This window comes from Phoca vitulina, unplaced genomic scaffold (assembly GCF_004348235.1).
Source record: "Phoca vitulina isolate PV1807 unplaced genomic scaffold, GSC_HSeal_1.0 scaffold21, whole genome shotgun sequence".
NCBI classification, from domain to species: Eukaryota; Metazoa; Chordata; class Mammalia; order Carnivora; family Phocidae; genus Phoca; species Phoca vitulina.
In genome coordinates, this window is record NW_022589724.1 from 23,486,397 (window position 1) to 23,501,793 (window position 15,397).

Sequence of the window (15,397 nt, forward strand, 5' to 3'; positions counted from 1 at the left end):
CCGCGGCTATGTCCGCGCAGGCCCCTTCCAGGGCCAGGGGCTCCTCGGATTCAGGAGGGAAGCTGAGCGCAGTTATGATGTCCACGATGCTGGGCCTGAGCGGGGACGGAGTGCCCGCTCCTCAGACGGCAAGAGTGAGGTTCCCCGAAGATGAGAGTCCCGCTGGGGGCTGTCGGGGTGACTACCAGGCGGATTCTCCAGCGCTTCCAGCCACTCCCCCACCAGGCCCCGCCCCTCCCGCCCACCGGCACTTCCGGTTCCGGCGTGGCCCGGAAGTGGGCGGGCGGCGGCGTCTGCGCGCGGAGGAGGTGGAGGAGGCGCCGGGCGGCCGCTTCCCGCCCCCGAGCCTGAGCCGGTGCCCAGCGGGCTAGAGCGGAGGTCGGACGCGGAGCGGAGCCGGCTGAGCGGGCGCCGAGTCCCCGCCATGGCCCGGAACACGCTGTCCTCGCGCTTCCGTCGGGTGGACATCGATGAGTTTGACGAGAACAAATTCGTGGACGAGCAGGAGGAGGCGGCGGCGGCGGCGGGCGAGCCAGGCCCGGACCCTAGCGAGGTGGATGGCCTTCTGCGGCAATATCCTTACCTAGCGCGGCGGCCCGGGCGCCCCTCTGGCCGGCCTCCCTACTCCTCTCACCCCCGGGCCCCTGAGGTCTGTCTCCCAAGTCCCTTCCGATCCGGCCCCCCTCGGGCCAGGTTCCCTTACTGCGGGTATCCCCCCTTCCCTCTGATCCGGTCTCCCCACTCGCCTTGTCCCGGGCTCCCCTTGTCCCGGGCTCCGGTCCTCGGATCTTCCCTCAGCAGCGCGGCCCCTAGCCCCTGGTGGACCCGCCGGCTCGGCAGCCCCAGAAGCATGCCCGACGCGCTTGCAGCACCGCAGGCCCCTCATTCCTCCGCGAGGCCTGTCCTCTTTTCTTCCCCTCTGTCTCCTCATCCCCTCAGACTGACCGTTCCTTGGGTTCCCCATCACTCCATCCCTCCCTTGCAGGAAATGGGGCCGTTCTCGAGCTAGATGGGCGGGAGGGGCCGAGGTGAGCCCCGCTGAGTAATTGAGCGGCCTAGACGGCTCCCGGGTACAGCCCTGTTGGGCTGGCTTGCAGCACCACACGAAGGTCGGTGGGTGGATGGCTGAGGGATAGAAAGGACCCAAGGGGGAGCGAAGGCTGGAGCCTTAGTCCACCCTGAGGTCAGAGATTGTGCACGTCCCACCCCGGAATCAGTCTGACCCTCCAGCTTAATGCTACTCTTTTTCACCTGTTCTCAGCTTCCTGTGAACACCCTGGGCTGTGGACCTTGATGGTCTCAGCCACGTTCAACAAGCGAGTTTTGGCTCCCTCCCCGAAACAGCCTTCTTGTGCGGGAAGCCGAGAAAGACTAGTCGTTGAGAGCTATGAAAAACCAGAGAGCATCAAGTGAAATGTAAAAGTAGAGCCTCATGACTGGAGATGACTGTTCTTGTGGCCACATAAAGCAAGCATTTAGAAAACAAGATTAAAAATAGAGGTGGTTGTCACAGGCTGCTTGGTCCCTTAGCCGTCTGAGCGCAGGAAACTGACTTATTCTCACAGGAAGGATTTTTCTTTATTCAAATGGTGTTACAGGAAGTGCCTGCCCCTCCCCCGCATCTGCCAGGGCAGGGTTGGAGGCTCATGCTGTATATAAATCAGGTTCTGGGTGTTGAATCAGGTGACTCAGCTTGGGCAGTCAGGCCCATGGACTACCTTAGGGAGGAGTCCTGCGCTGTTCCAGTGTGCCTTTGAACCAAAAACCAGACTTTGAACAGCAATGTGCTTTCAAAGATGGGGATTCAAACTTGTATTTCCTGCCCCATCAGGATCACCCTGCTTACCCCGTTGATGAAAGGGGGTCATGAGAAGGACCCTCATGAGGGAAGATTGATTCTGCAGTCTGGTGCAGGACCTGGCTTATGGGCAGGAAGTACCAAAAAGGCTCCGGGGTCGGGCCTATGGCCCAGGACCATCCACAGATGGGGAGAACAAAGTCTGGTGATGTGCTATCTTGGTCCTGGTGCTACAGGGACTTGTTGAAGGTCATCTCTTGGTACGCCCCCTGACTAATGATAGGTTCCTTGAGGCTGCTCAGAGGCCAAGGTTTAGCACATCCAGTTGGTGGCAATTTCTCCACTAGTGACAGTGCCAGAAACCTTGTTACCATAGACTGTCTACCTCTTGGGATTGGAGAAAGGGAGGTTAGCAACGAGAACTGAAATCCTGGCTAATGTGGAGCCCAGGGAGGGAGGAGGAAGGAACTGGTATTTACTGAATCCCTATCATGTGCCAGGTACTGGACTTACATTAGATCACTGAATTTAAACTATAGAACAGGCTTCTGGGAGTCTTCGAACAGAGGCCAGAGGATTAGGGATAGAGATTGATTGATTGGAGTGGGGGAATGTAGGGAGGAGGAGGCCTGTCTTACTGCCTTATAGGGAATCGAGTCTTGGTAGGAAATCACTCAGATGAACTAGAACATGGGCTGTGTATCCATGCAGACCTAACTCTATCATGCTATAGTTGTGTGACCTCATCCCCTCTCTGAACCTCAGCATCCTCTTCTGTGAACAGGAGGGGAACCCCGCGGGCCTTACAGGTCCGTGGGAGCATCACAACAACACTGTCAGGTTTCATGGTGCCGGGCACCCAGCAGGTGTCCTGGACATGTAGTGTGGGTCTTTGGGTAGAGCGACAGTAGGGGAGTGTAGAAAGAGCTTGGCTTTGGAGTTGGGCATACTTGGGTTTGAAGGCCAGCTGGACAGCTTAACTTTTTAAGCTTGAGCAGGTCATTTTCCTTCTCTGAGCCTCAAATTCATTGCCTTTCAAATGAGAATAATGATTCTTGTCACAGAGCGTTGTTAGCAGTATTGAGATGACATATGAAAGCACCTGGCAAAGAGCTGAGACCTTGTAGGGAGTTTAAAATATTCGTTTTTCTTCCTCACTGAAGAACCTTCTGGTCCTCGGGAACAGGGATCTGTCCAAAGCAGTGGTTTTGAACAATTTTGCACTCTCTCCTCCCCCTGAAGAAATTTGGCATTGTTTGGAGACATTTTGATTGTCACAACTTGGGGAGCACTGCTGGGATCTAGTGGGTGGGGGCCAGGGATGCTGCTAAATATTGTGCGGTGCACAGGACAGACCTCACGTCAGTCGTGTGGTCTAAAATGTTAATAGTGCTGTGGTTGAGAAACCCTGATCTGGAGACGAGGGCAGCGGTCCCCAGGCTCCACAGCCTGTTGTAAGCTGAGCACGGGGGCCAGCTTGATAAATGCTGTGCACTCCCTGCTCCTCAGATGTCCCCAAGCTGCTAGAAGCCCTGTATCCATCAACACCTATAGCCAATGCTTGGTGGGTTGGCACTACGGAGGTAACTAAAGCAGTGACTCTTCTTGCCCCCGCGGACTAGTTTCCTTGCCCTTCCCTGTCCATCCCTTGAATGATTCTGTTTGTCAGCCGTGCTGGTTAGTGAAGAGAGCCGGCCTGCATTTCCTTCTAAGCTGCTGAGACTCTGCGTATTGCTCTGGGACGCCAGATCGGAAAACCGTTCCAAGGGAGACGTTATCAGTGGCTGGTATCAGACTGGCCCTTGCCTGGCTGAGGAAAAGGAATTCCAAAGCCAGCAGATATAGGGGGTGGGCTGCCTCTCCATTGTGGAAGGTGGATCAGGGCTCAGCAGGCCCCTGGGTGGTGCGGGCCCGGCACGGTCAGGATGGAGCCCACACTAGGGGAGATGGGACTGGGCTTTGCTCTGGAGGCTCGCTTCACACGCAGGTATCACTGCACAAACAGGAGGAGAGACCTGATTGGGCAGCAGCCATTCCTTGTTCTATTTTTGAAGCTTTTTGGCTGAAGCCAGTGTTTCAGATGAGGAAATGAAAGTTGGCTGATGTAATTCAGTTTAAAATAGGTGTCACCTTTGGGGACCTAACCCAGATTGTCATTTTCTTTTGAGTGCTGTGTATTCAGACCTCAGCAAAGAATGTGTCAGGATTGCAACCAAGGTTGAGGGGGGTGGGGAGGGTCGGCTCGTATTTTGGGGAAAAGCTTTTAGATTAATAAATCTCCCTTTTAGTAGCAGTTGGGACGTCACAGACCTGGGTGGGTCTTGCAAGATAGCAGTTTAAGCACATCTTAATTTCTTTAGCAGTTGAATCGATAAAACATTGGATTAAGAGTTAGGAGACCTCCATTTGTGCCTTCGTCCTTCCCTTTTGAGAATGAGAAGGTGACAGGGATAGCCTCGCATCACTGTTGTTGTGAGGACCCAGCAGGGCAGACAGGGTGCCCAGTACCAAGCAGGTGCAAGTGAGCTCAGTCAGTTTCTATTGCAGGTCACCCCGAGAGGGCACTTGCTTTGCTCCTGCCTTCCAGGGTGGGAGGGAAGGAGTGTCCAAACATGTTTCGGGGGTGGCAGAAGGAGGGGCACTCTTGCTGTGGCTCAGGAGAGCTCCAGGCTGCTCTCTGAATGGGCCACGGCCACACCTGGAATCGGCAGTGGGGCGCGGTGGCGGGGGTGGGGGCATGTGGATGTCATTTGACTCTTCTCTCTCGAGCTGTTTTTGAAAGGAGTTCATTAATAAAAGCACGGACATGCTTGAACCTAACCATCCTTAACTGGTGGTGATGCACAGGGGACATGCTTCGGGCATTCCACGCAGCCTTGCGGAACTCTCCCATCAACACCAAGAATCAGGCCGTGAAGGTACGGAGGGTGGTGCTGCGGCTTTGCTGGGTGGTGCTGCGGCTTTGCTGGGTGGTGCTGGGCTCGGGGCTGAGCCGGGCGAGCGAGCGCTCCCTGGGGCTCCAGACAGCCTCAGCGAGGCTCTGCCGAGGGAGGGAGTTGACCCCGGGCGGTGCTTCCATGGCAGCCTCCGGGCACTCCTACCATCAGAGCTGTCAGTGTTTATAGTAAAAGCTCCCCAAAGAAGCAGGCCTCCCCAGGGCCTGGGGGTGGGGGCGGTGAGGAGTCGGCCCAGCCCTTGCTGCTTAGCGAACCTATAAACTAGCTTGCCAGTGGGACTTAGAGCAGTGTTTCTGCTTTAAAGGTTATTGAATAGGCTTTATTTGCATAAGGATTTTCAGTGCTTTTAAGATTTCCTGTCTTTTAAAAACAAGGTGAGGGGTGCCTGGGTGGCTCAGTCGTAAAGCGTAAAGCGTCTGCCTTCTGCTCACGTCATGATCGCAGGGTCCTGGGATCCAGCCCCGCATCGGGCTCCCTCCTCAGCGGGAAGCCTGCTTCTCCCTCTCCCACTCCCCCTGCTTGTGTTCCCTCTCTCACTGTCTCTCCCTGTGTCAAATAAATAAATAAAATCTTAAAAAAAATAGAAGTAAAAAGTTGAGAAGATACAGTCGTGCTTTATTGCATCACAGCTGTTCAGAAGCTGTCTGAAATTTGCTCCAGGGAAAGGGGTCTCTCCGAAGCTGGGGTTTTTGCCGGCTTGTGACAGCATGTTGATGTAAGCAATGGCTGCCCCTCTCAGGTGGAGGGAAATGGCCCCTCTGTCACTGGGGTGAATGCAGAGGGAAGCTGCAGCTTTTCTTAAACGTGTTAAGAAAATAGATCTCCACAGTTGTGATCTTGGGGAATCTGAGCCTTGCAGGTGTCCTCAAAAGCAGTGATGTTTCTCTCCGGTAAACCACTTACTCTTCCCCCCAAAGAAGTGAATAACTTTTTTTTTCTTTTTAAGTATTTTATTTATTTGATAGAGAGCACAAGCAGGGGAAGTGGCAGGCAGAGGCAGAGGGAGAAGCAGGCTCCCTGCAGAGCAGGGGGAGCCCGATGTGGGGCTCAATCCCAGGACCCCAGGATCATGACCTGAGCTTCGAAGGCAGACGCTTAACCGACTGAGCCTCCCAGGTGCCCAGAAGGGAATAACTTATTGGCCACTTACTTTGTAACCGTCCCAGACAAATGAGAAACTGGGCAGTGTTTCTGAGAGTTCTGACCACTCGGTTTGGCATCTCTGTGCCTGTCTTGGAGGACATGGATGTGCCTGGGCTTCGGCTCTGGGCGTCACTCCCTTTCTCTCGCCTCTACAGGAACGAGCCCAGGGCGTGGTGCTGAAAGTGCTCACAAACTTTAAGAGCAGTGAAATTGAGCAGGCTGTGCAGTCGCTGGACAGAAATGGCATTGACTTGCTAATGAAGTACATTTATAAAGGGTTTGAGAAGCCCACAGAAAACAGCAGTGCAGTGTTACTCCAGTGGCATGAAAAGGTACGTGAACACAGCGCTCGTGCAGGCGGCCCGCCGACCGGCCCCCAGCCCAGGGGTCGCAGCAGCGGGCCCGAGCTTCCGAGACAAACACAGGACGGTCTGACAGGCATTCGAGAGTAAGGGGCTACACCTAGAACAACCTAGGACATCTGGTCACTTCTCCCGGGGAAGCACCTGCTAGGGGTTCACTGGTTCTGGTAGTTGCAATTGCTTTAGCGGCTGGTTTATGCCCAGCGTGTCATGGGGCAGGTGACGTGGCATGGTGAGAGAGACAGGGAGTCCCAGGTGGGAGGGAGGCAGGCTTGCTTGTGGCTGGGGTCTCATAATACTTGGTTTGCATCAGTGGAGGGAGCCGCTTTGCATTGGTGAAGGTGGTGGAGGTGGTGGGTCGGGGGGGGGGGGGGGGGCGGGGGGGGGGGGGGGGGGGGGGGTGGTCTCAGGAATGCAGGCTGAGCCCTCCAGCTAACTCTCGGGGCGTCCCCCTCTGGCCTCAGCCTCACTAGGCCGGTGGGGGCTGGGGGGCAGTGGCAGAAACCTGAATGCTCACTGAAGAGGGCCTGCAGCCACCTGAAGCGCAAAGAGCTGTGCCTGTCCCCTGCTCAGGTCGTTACAAGAGCAAGGCGTTTCGTCTAGCCACCGTCCCCCTGCCCCGTGGAGCCACGGGAAGCTTGCTCGTCATTATCGGAGGCCGGGCCGCTACCAACGGCCTGTCCTTCCCAAAAGGCTCTGTTGAGTTGGGAGGGGTCAGCCACTTGGGCAGCCTCGGTGCTGGGCTGTGGCGGCCTTTGGTCCTGTTGCTGGCCGTGCTGTGCCTGTTTGGCCAGAAGGTGAACGGGGCTTGGCCCGGGGGGGGGCGGGGGGGGGCGGTGGCCGTGCTGCTCAGGAACCGAGCAAGCCCTCTGCCTGGTGTGGCGGCCAGGCCCTTTGGTCCCTTTAAGGCGACTTGGTGCTGAGCCCCATTGGCATTTCTAAGGAGGACTCGGGGAGGCAGCTGTGATGGGTCCCACGTCCCCCGGCAAGCCGGGCTCCCCCTGGGCCAGCTGGGTCTCATTTGACTCCTTTCCTTTTCCTGCCCCCACAGGCATTAGCAGTAGGAGGACTAGGCTCCATTATAAGAGTTCTTACAGCAAGAAAGACTGTTTAAAAAAATAAAAGGACTCATGTTACCTTGAGAAGAATTTTGGATGCACAGGCTGATGAAGAAGGGATTGACAATGGACCATCTTCCTGGGATCTCCCAGCTGAACTATTTCAGGACATGCATCCGCTGAAGTGTATTTTATTTTCAAGGTGGAGGGAGAACTTGTCTGTTTCCTAAATCCTTTGCAGGATCTGATAGTCTATGCCTTTGTCCACGAGTAACACAGAACTGACCTCGTAACTGTCTGCCGGAGAGGCTGGTCAGCGTTGGTGGGCGTAGCTGTGCGCTCTGCCTATTTCACGTGGGGGAGGGACGATCTGGGCAGGTGCAGATCCAAGGGCTGTGGTCAAAGGGAGACTTGTTTTTTTGAAGTAGTAAAACTTGGAGGGTTTGTACAGACATCCCGTCTCCCGACAGAAGATGGGCTCTCTTGGATTCATTGTAAAGTGCCTGCTGCATCAATAAAGCTCTTGGCTTATTAGTATGTACTTGCGGTGTGTTTCATGTATGTAAAGCAAGTAAGGAATGGGACAGTAACGGACGGGAACCTGATGGGGTGGGCGTGTCCCTGCGGAGCCGGTGCCAGGAGTGAGCGTGGTGTCGGCCGTCCCGCCGCAGTACCTCCGGCCTGCGCTCGCTGCTGCTGGGTGCTGTGGAGTTGGCTGAGTAACTGTTGATTGGTTTTACTCCTTTGATTTGTTTGTAATTTTGGAACTTATTTAATAAAGTGCCAAACATTCAGTAATTGATCTAGGCCTTAAAAGTCTTTAGTTTGTGTGACTACACTTGGAATGTTTTGGGAGCACACCCCAGAAGGGCCCGGTCACCATCTCCTGACACTGGCTGGGGCTGTGCGGCAGGAACGCCCTGAGATGCTGACAAGTTTTTTTTAAAGGATTAAAAGCCAGAAACAGGTACTTTCAGCCTATAGATACAAAAGGAACATTTTGTTCCCTATAACCACTAACAGCCAGCTTCTTTGAAGAGCAAGATGTTTTTCTAACCTTTTAAGCACGTGGAACTGCAGTCTGCATTGTTAAAGGACCCTATTGATGTGGTTCTTGGAGAGAAGACATTGACCAAAGTGACACAACCCTTCCAATTCCTCTGCAGGACCCCCACCATTCCTGGGAGGTAGGACTAGACTGCTGGCTTCATTAAATTACACGTATTTACCTAAATTGGGGGGGGTGCTTTCTGAAAGACAAATGTCCTATAGCCATCTCTCCTCGCCCCCTTTTTGTACTTACTAGGTTACTGGTTTATCATAAAAGGATATACTCAGGAACAGCCAGATGGAAGAGCTGCACCGGGGAACGGAAGGGGGAAGGACACGGAGCTTCCATGTTCTCCGAGCATGCCACCCTCCCCACATCTCCGCTCTCCAGCCCAGGAGCCGCCCTCCCCACATCTCTGCTCACCAAACGGGAAGGTCTGTTCTGTAGTCCATGAAGTTGGCCTCGGAGTATTAAATATAAGACACAAAGTACCAAATTTCATTAGTCAAATACTAACACCAGACTATCAAGTAAAACCCACTGTAGTTGCATCTGGATTAAAGAGCTTTAATCAAAAAGTGACACCACAAATGAATTTTCTACAGCAGTCTTAGATAATACAATTCCTATTTACAACACGGAGAGAGATCCAAATCCAATGCTTATATAAAGGGCTATACATACTGTCCCTATCACAGAACGTTTTATACAAGTAAAAGTGCATTAAATCACTTAGAGTATTTACTCCACTCTTCCTCTTAAAGCTGAAGGAAATTCGACATGCAGGAGGAAAGTCCACTCAGAACGAACCCTAAGCAGGTCCAGGCTGAGTGGAAGCTGCCGGGGGCTGTGGGCAGGGCGGGGTGAGACCAGCTCAAGGGCTGGAGAGGCCTCAGCGGAGTCGGACCGGTTGGCAAGCCCTGAGCCACCCGATGTGGGGACTCTCCTGGAACAGCTGGAAAAGCTCCCTCTTACTCACCGCAGTTACAGAACAGAAGGAATTGCTGTCTTGTGTCCCCACCAGATAAATGGAAATTCTAAACAAAGGAAAGCCATCTGCAGGGAGGAGCCACGTGAGGAGGGAGGCACCTGGAGAATGGGTGGCTTGGGTGGCAGAGAGCCCAGCTGGGGTGACGGTGATGCTGCCCTTGCTTGGTACGCCCAGGTCTGTGGAAACGTAGTACATTAACTCTGCAAATCCGTGTTTTCCTGTGAGATATGTTTTACATGTTTTACTCCTGGGCATTTCTGAGAAACGTGGGGGTGGGGGTGGGGGGAGAGGTGGTGGCTCCACACATGTGGCAGACGGCTTCCGATGTTTTGGTCAGGGATGGGGGGGGGACCACTGCCGCTCGCCCTGAATGGAGCAGACTGTCCTTAACCGGAGCAAACGTGGGATTAGCATTTGCTCAGTCTCACAACACAGAATTAAGAGCAAAGCAAATGAAATACCACCACTGCTTCAGAGGGAAGCAGAGACCACAGAATGCTAGTGAAATTAAAAAAGGGAAAGGCATCCCAATCTTAGAAATAATTTCCTCTTGATGCTCTGATTTGCCTTTAAGAACACCAGTTAAATGGATTTTATAATACAGACACGTTTATAGTAGCGAAGAACTTTAGCTATAAAAAATAGTTTAAAATGGTTTACCAGCAACCTATCCAAGACAAGTACATTCATTAAAAAGGCAATTGAGTGTATTTGGTACTAAGGATCTTTTTTCATATATCTGCTAGTTTTCTTCAGTAAAGTGAGATACTGTCAGAAAGTTGCATATTCATGAATCCACACTGGCCCGAATACCTTAAAGATGCGCACATCTAAAACTCTGGGTGGTTTGAGAAACAAGGTGAAAGAATGTTTTCTAGAGAGGAAGGGGTAAAAAAGCCTCTTCTATCTCATCTGAACCCAAACAAGCTAACTGGGAAGGGGAATTTGAACACCCACCCCAGTGAGCTGGCTGCGTGGCAGGGGCATGAGGCTCTGGCCTGCTGGGCACCACATCGAAGGGCTGTCTTTCCATCCAGCGTGGTCACTACGGGGTGGACCCAGTGCCTCCTCCCTGCCGGAGGCTGAGGGCTTCAGCTTCAAGCGCTAGCATGGACACTTAAGAGGATTCAGGTGCGGACGGGTGCCGGCCAGAGCTGGGATTTTAGCAGCACGGCGGAAATGTGGGCAGTGCCAGGACCCTCCCGTTTGGTGAGCACGATGACGCAGGGACAGCCACCTCCTGAGGTTCAGATCAGTCTGTCGGGAAGGGGGCCTTAAGTCTTGTAAACAATGTTTTGACGCTTGTACAAAATACTGCAGTTACAGTGATTAAAAACCCACCCAGACTGGTGTGTCAGTGTTCTTTTCACAGAAAAAGTGTCATCGCGTGGAGCTCCGCCTGTCGGCACTTCCATCTAGGACCACGGTATCCGAGGGTTGGAGATGGATGGCCGGATGCTGCCCTTGGGGGCTGGCTTGGACCCAAACCATGACATCTGGGTTGGAAACAGAAAGGGCTCCTGAGACGAGCATCAGGATGAGGTTCCAAGGAAGCTGAAGGCACCCGCCCCCCATCCCCAAGCCACCCCTGCGGCCCTCCATGCCCGTGGCGCCTGCCGTGAGCTCGCCGTGAAGACGCTGGTTGCGGAGACCAGGCTGCGGGGCGTGAGGGGGAGCAGCAGAAAACGGAGTTGACCAAAACCAGGGGCTGGGACTGTACGTAATTCTGCCTTAAGATTTTCTTTTTGTTCTATCCCTTCAGCAGGTACTTTCTGAATATTTTATTTTTTAAAAAGTCTGGATGCCGGGGGCGCCTGGTGGCTCAGTTGGTTAAGCGACTGCCTTTGGCTCGGGTCATGATCCTGGTCCTGGGATCGAGTCCCGCATCGGGCTCCCTGCTCAGCAAGGAGTCTGCTTCTCCCTCTGACCCTCCTCCCTCTCATGCTATCATTCTCTCTCTCAATAAATAAATAAAAATCTTTAAAAAAAAAAAAAGTCTGGACGCCGGGCCAGCCCCGGGGCTGCTGCCGTTAGAGACATTGGTGAAAGAGCCCGGGAAAGCACGGAGCCTGTGGGTGGAGCACGCACGGCCGTGTGTGCGGGAAGCACCACATCCCGGGGACAGCCGGCCGAGTGCGGGGCTGGTAACTCCAGTTTCTAAGAGCCACGGCAGCCAGCGACCTACCTTGTACTCCAGGGTTTCTTTGAGCATGTTCTCTTCCTCTTCTGAGAAGTTCAGCAACACTGACACAGCTTTTATAAGGTGAAAAGCCTGAAACAAAGGAAGTTGTGCTGCCATGGGCCTTGGTGGGGATGGAGCGGGGGGGCCGGGGGGTCTAAGCAGCAGCGCTTCCCGGGCTCTGCTCCCGACGGGTGAGCAAGGACCACGGGGAGGGCGAGGTTGGGCTTTCTCAGGTCTAACGACAATGACCGGTTCTTTTTCTCCCCTCCATCTTTGGGGACCGGCGAGACCCCTGGGACATCCACGCAGCAGCTGCCCTGCTCTTCAGCAGATGCAGGAATGTGGGGCAGATTCAGCTCCCTGGACTCAGCATCCGCCCCCTTCTCGGCCCCCCTGCTTGCTGCAGCCCGCAGGTCAGGGCCCGCTGGGGAAAGGACGAGGTACCCACACTGGCGGGCAAATCAGAACATGGCAGAGGAAGAAAGAAATGGCCTTGGGGGGAAGCCATGCGAGGCTTGGACAATGAGCCAGGCACTTGGAACCCAAAAGGCAACTCAGAAGCCCTTTACCTCAGATTCTCGGCAGGACATGAATTTCAAAACCACGTGTTTCAGGTATTCAAAGTTGATCTCTCGGGCATCAGTCAGGTCAGCGTTATTCGTGACAGAAGGGGCCATGTTCGGCATCTCAGGGCCAGGCTTGTCCCGGACTTCAAACAGCTCGTTGTCGGGTCTGATTTTCTGAAAACCCAATGGAAAGATGCTACACTGAACCCCCGAGACAGGTGCGAAAACCACCCGCCGATCCTTTAGCAGGCCCGGCGCGCTAGCCGAGAGGGCCCCCCGTGGGAAGGGAGTGCCTTCCAGTGTCTGAAGAAGGCTCGCCCCCCAGGTGGGGTGGCCGCTGGCGAAGAAGGAGGTCATGTGGGGAAGTTCAGACATTTCCTTTCCCCGGGTCAGGACACCTCTGGGGCAGGGAGCACCGCAAAAAGGGCAGAGGCGCTGCTCTCCCAGGTCTGGGCACGGCACGCGGCGCTCAGGTCATGTCACTGACTTCTCAGAGCTCAGGGCTCGGGGAAGGACGGCACATGCCCGAAGTCACACGGCTACTTTGCAGGGGCATGTTCAAGCGGGCAGGGCCACTGTCCCACCAGCCAACATCTGGCTTTCCAGAAACCTCCTGCTCTCAACGGGCGGGTGATGGGGGGCGCATCATCAGGCATGAGGCAGAAGAGGGGCACTTACCAGTTCCTTCTGGAGAGTCTTTTTGAGTTCCAGCATCCTCTGCTGCATCTGCTTTATGGTCTGAGACAAAGCCCCGCCCCCACAAAGAGCCATTCATCAAATGCACTTTTCACCATCGTTAAGGTGCAAAGGACAACAGAACAGCCAGCCACCGCCTCGGGACCCCATACACCTGTTCTAAGATCCTGCCCTGTCTCCCCAGAGCCTTGTGTTGTCACACCTGTGTGCCCGGGGCTCTAACCCCTTCTGGCCGCTCTGCATGCACGAGCTCTCCGGGCCCTGCAAAGGCCACTGTCACACCCCCTCTGTGGAACGCTCGGGCCCAGGGCTGCCCCAGCCTCCCCACAGGGGCTTGGCCCTCAGGACGGCTTCTGGTGCTTGCTCTGGAAGGAGCGCAGCTGGAAACCCCTCTGGACAGTACGCTTTGTCCTTCAGAATTATATTTATGTGCCATGATCCCACATCACTGCTCTCCTGAAGTATCATCATTCTCAATGCTTATTTTTAACAGTGTAAGAGATCATGGTTTTTCTGTCCTTATCTAGTCTTTAAATTTTCTTTTATTTATTTTTAGTGAATTTAATTAGTCTTAAGTGTAATTTGTTACACACTCCAGTCATCACTAGAAAGGCTAACCTCTTTTCCCGATGAAAGCATTTACTGTATAATCAGCAATAAAGGAAAAAAATGTTAAATGTTTCTCCCAAGTCTCACAACTGTAACACCAAAATTAGTTTTTCCTGTGGACTTCTGTCTATGTCACCAATCTTGGATTCAGTAGCTAGAATTTTGTTTTTGTTTTTTTTAAAAGATTTTATTTATTTTGGGGGGTGGGCAGAGAGAGCAAAGGAGTGGGGAGAAGGGGCAGAGGGAGAAGCAGACTCCCTGCTGAGCAGGGAGCCCAATGCGGGACCCTGGGATCATGACCTGAGCCGAAGGCAGACGCTTAACTGACTGAGCCACCCAGGCGCTCCACTAGCTAGAATTTTGAATAGTGTTTTTCATTTATCAGAGTTTTCACACCTTTCCACAGATTTCCTAATTTTTTTTTTTTTTAAGTAAGCTCTACGCCCAGTGTGGGGCTTGAACTCATGACCCTGAGATCAAGAGTCACATGCTCCACCAACTAAGCCTGCCAGGTGCCCCCTTAATTTTAACCTTTAATGTGACAGTAACTCTAGGGGATGCCCCAGGTCTTACAGTGGGGCTGAGCCTCCATTTTTAAAGCGTTGGTCAGCTTTGCTTTCTCCAGAGGTATGTCCACAGTCTCTCCACAGAATGAGATGGCTCTGTCAGAGGCTCAGCTCCTATCAAGCACATTAAATGGCCTCCAATACACCCTATTTTATAAATGGTAATGTGTTGTTTCAGTCTGTTATTCTTTTTTTTTTTTTTTTAAGATTTTTATTTATTTATTTGAGAGAGAGAGAGAACATGAGGAGGGGGTGGGCAGAGGAGAGGGAGAAGCAGGCTCCCCACTGAGCAGGGAGCCCAATGCGGGGCTCGATCCCAGGACCCTGGGATCATGACCTGAGCCGAAGGCAGACACTTAACGACTGAGCCACCCGGGCGCCCCTCAGTCTGTTATTCTTTTGGCTGACCACGAGGCTGGACATTCATCTCAAAGTACATTTGCTATTTTATGTTACCTGATTTTCTAGGTTTTTGGCTCATGGATTAATTCACCTAACAAATACCAATTGAGTCCCTACTATGTGTTAGACACTGATCTGGAGGCTGGGGGAAAACAATAAGCAAAACAAGAAAAATGTCTGCTCTCAGGAGGGAAAAGTGCCGATAACCAGATATTAGTACATCAGAGGTATTAAGAGGTGTGGAGAGAAAGAGCAAGGTAAGGGCACAGGAGGTTCTGGTGGTGAGGGCTGCCAAGGGTAGCAGGGAGGCCTCCTTGACAAAATGACACCATAAAGGAAGTGAGGGAATTGCAGGAAGAATCTTCCAGACAGAAGGCTCAGCAAGTGCGAAGGCCCTGAGGCAGGAGGGTGCTTAATATTCACAGAAAGGCAAGGCCAATGTGGCTGAGAGGAAGTGCTGGGGATGGCAGAGGGGGTGCAGTAAAAAGGGTACCAAGGAGCCAAACCACACAGGGCTTTGTGGGCCCCTGCAAGGACTTGGCTTATAGAGAGAGGAAGTCATCAGAGGGGTGGAACCCTGGGGTGACGGGGAAACCAGTTAGAAGCCGAACACCAGCCTGTAGGGGAGAGACGATGGTAACCTGACCTTGGGTGGCGGCAGTGGTGGGGATGGGGAGCAGCTCAGTTTGAGTGTAGCTTGAAAGGAGAGCCAAAAGGACTGGCTAAAGGTGTGGCTGTTGCTCGTGGGAGAGAGACAAGGGTTGAAAATGACACCAAGATTTTTAGTTTTCACACTTACTGAGCTAAAGGGCGGCAGCTGGCGCCGGGCAGCACGGTGAGTTTGAAGTTTGGGTGGTTTAAGTTTCAGATGTGTTTTAGACACTGCCGCGGAGGTAGAGACGATCTAGGGCTCCCGGGAGCGTGTGGGCTTGTGAGCAGCGTGCAGCAAGCGACCGAGTGCCATGAGAGAGGAGGTCTGAGGGCTGGGCCCTGGGGCACACAGTGTTTGTACACTT

General features: G+C 53.4%; 2 protein-coding genes across 5 annotated transcripts in view; one reads left to right on the forward strand and one right to left on the reverse strand.

Annotated features, from left to right (window-relative positions):
- Positions 1-270: 270 nt before the first annotated feature.
- Positions 271-7,855, forward strand: ARPC5L (actin related protein 2/3 complex subunit 5 like). The gene is made up of 4 exons (XM_032418911.1): positions 271-573; positions 4,644-4,716; positions 6,054-6,230; positions 7,312-7,855. The coding sequence occupies exons 1-4, from the start codon at positions 425-427 to the stop codon at positions 7,372-7,374; spliced, it is 462 nt and encodes a 153-aa protein (XP_032274802.1). The 5' UTR covers positions 271-424; the 3' UTR covers positions 7,375-7,855.
- Positions 7,856-8,923: 1,068 nt separating this feature from the next.
- GOLGA1 (golgin A1) overlaps positions 8,924-15,397 on the reverse strand; it is a 44,214-nt gene continuing 37,740 nt past the window's right edge. For 3 of the 4 annotated variants that reach the window (XM_032418538.1, XM_032418537.1, XM_032418539.1), the window contains 4 exons: positions 12,787-12,846; positions 12,112-12,282; positions 11,546-11,632; positions 8,924-10,856 (listed from right to left, as the gene is read on the reverse strand). In XM_032418538.1, the coding sequence (XP_032274429.1) occupies positions 10,776-10,856; positions 11,546-11,632; positions 12,112-12,282; positions 12,787-12,846 (399 nt within the window). In that variant the 3' untranslated portion in view covers positions 8,924-10,775. The remainder of the gene's footprint in view (positions 10,857-11,545; positions 11,633-12,111; positions 12,283-12,786; positions 12,847-15,397) is intronic. The other variant, XR_004301129.1, reaches the window with a different exon arrangement.

What these genes read in the sequence shown, in the direction of transcription:
- ARPC5L (XM_032418911.1), top strand. Translation starts at nt 425, where the DNA reads ATGGCCCGGAACACGCTGTCCTCGCGCTTCCGTCGGGTGGACATCGAT. An exon ending in GTGGATGGCCTTCTGCGGCA is followed by an intron (nt 574 to 4,643) that starts ATATCCTTACCT and finishes GTGGTGATGCAC; the next exon opens with AGGGGACATGCTTCGGGCAT. An exon ending in CCAAGAATCAGGCCGTGAAG is followed by an intron (nt 4,717 to 6,053) that starts GTACGGAGGGTG and finishes TCGCCTCTACAG; the next exon opens with GAACGAGCCCAGGGCGTGGT.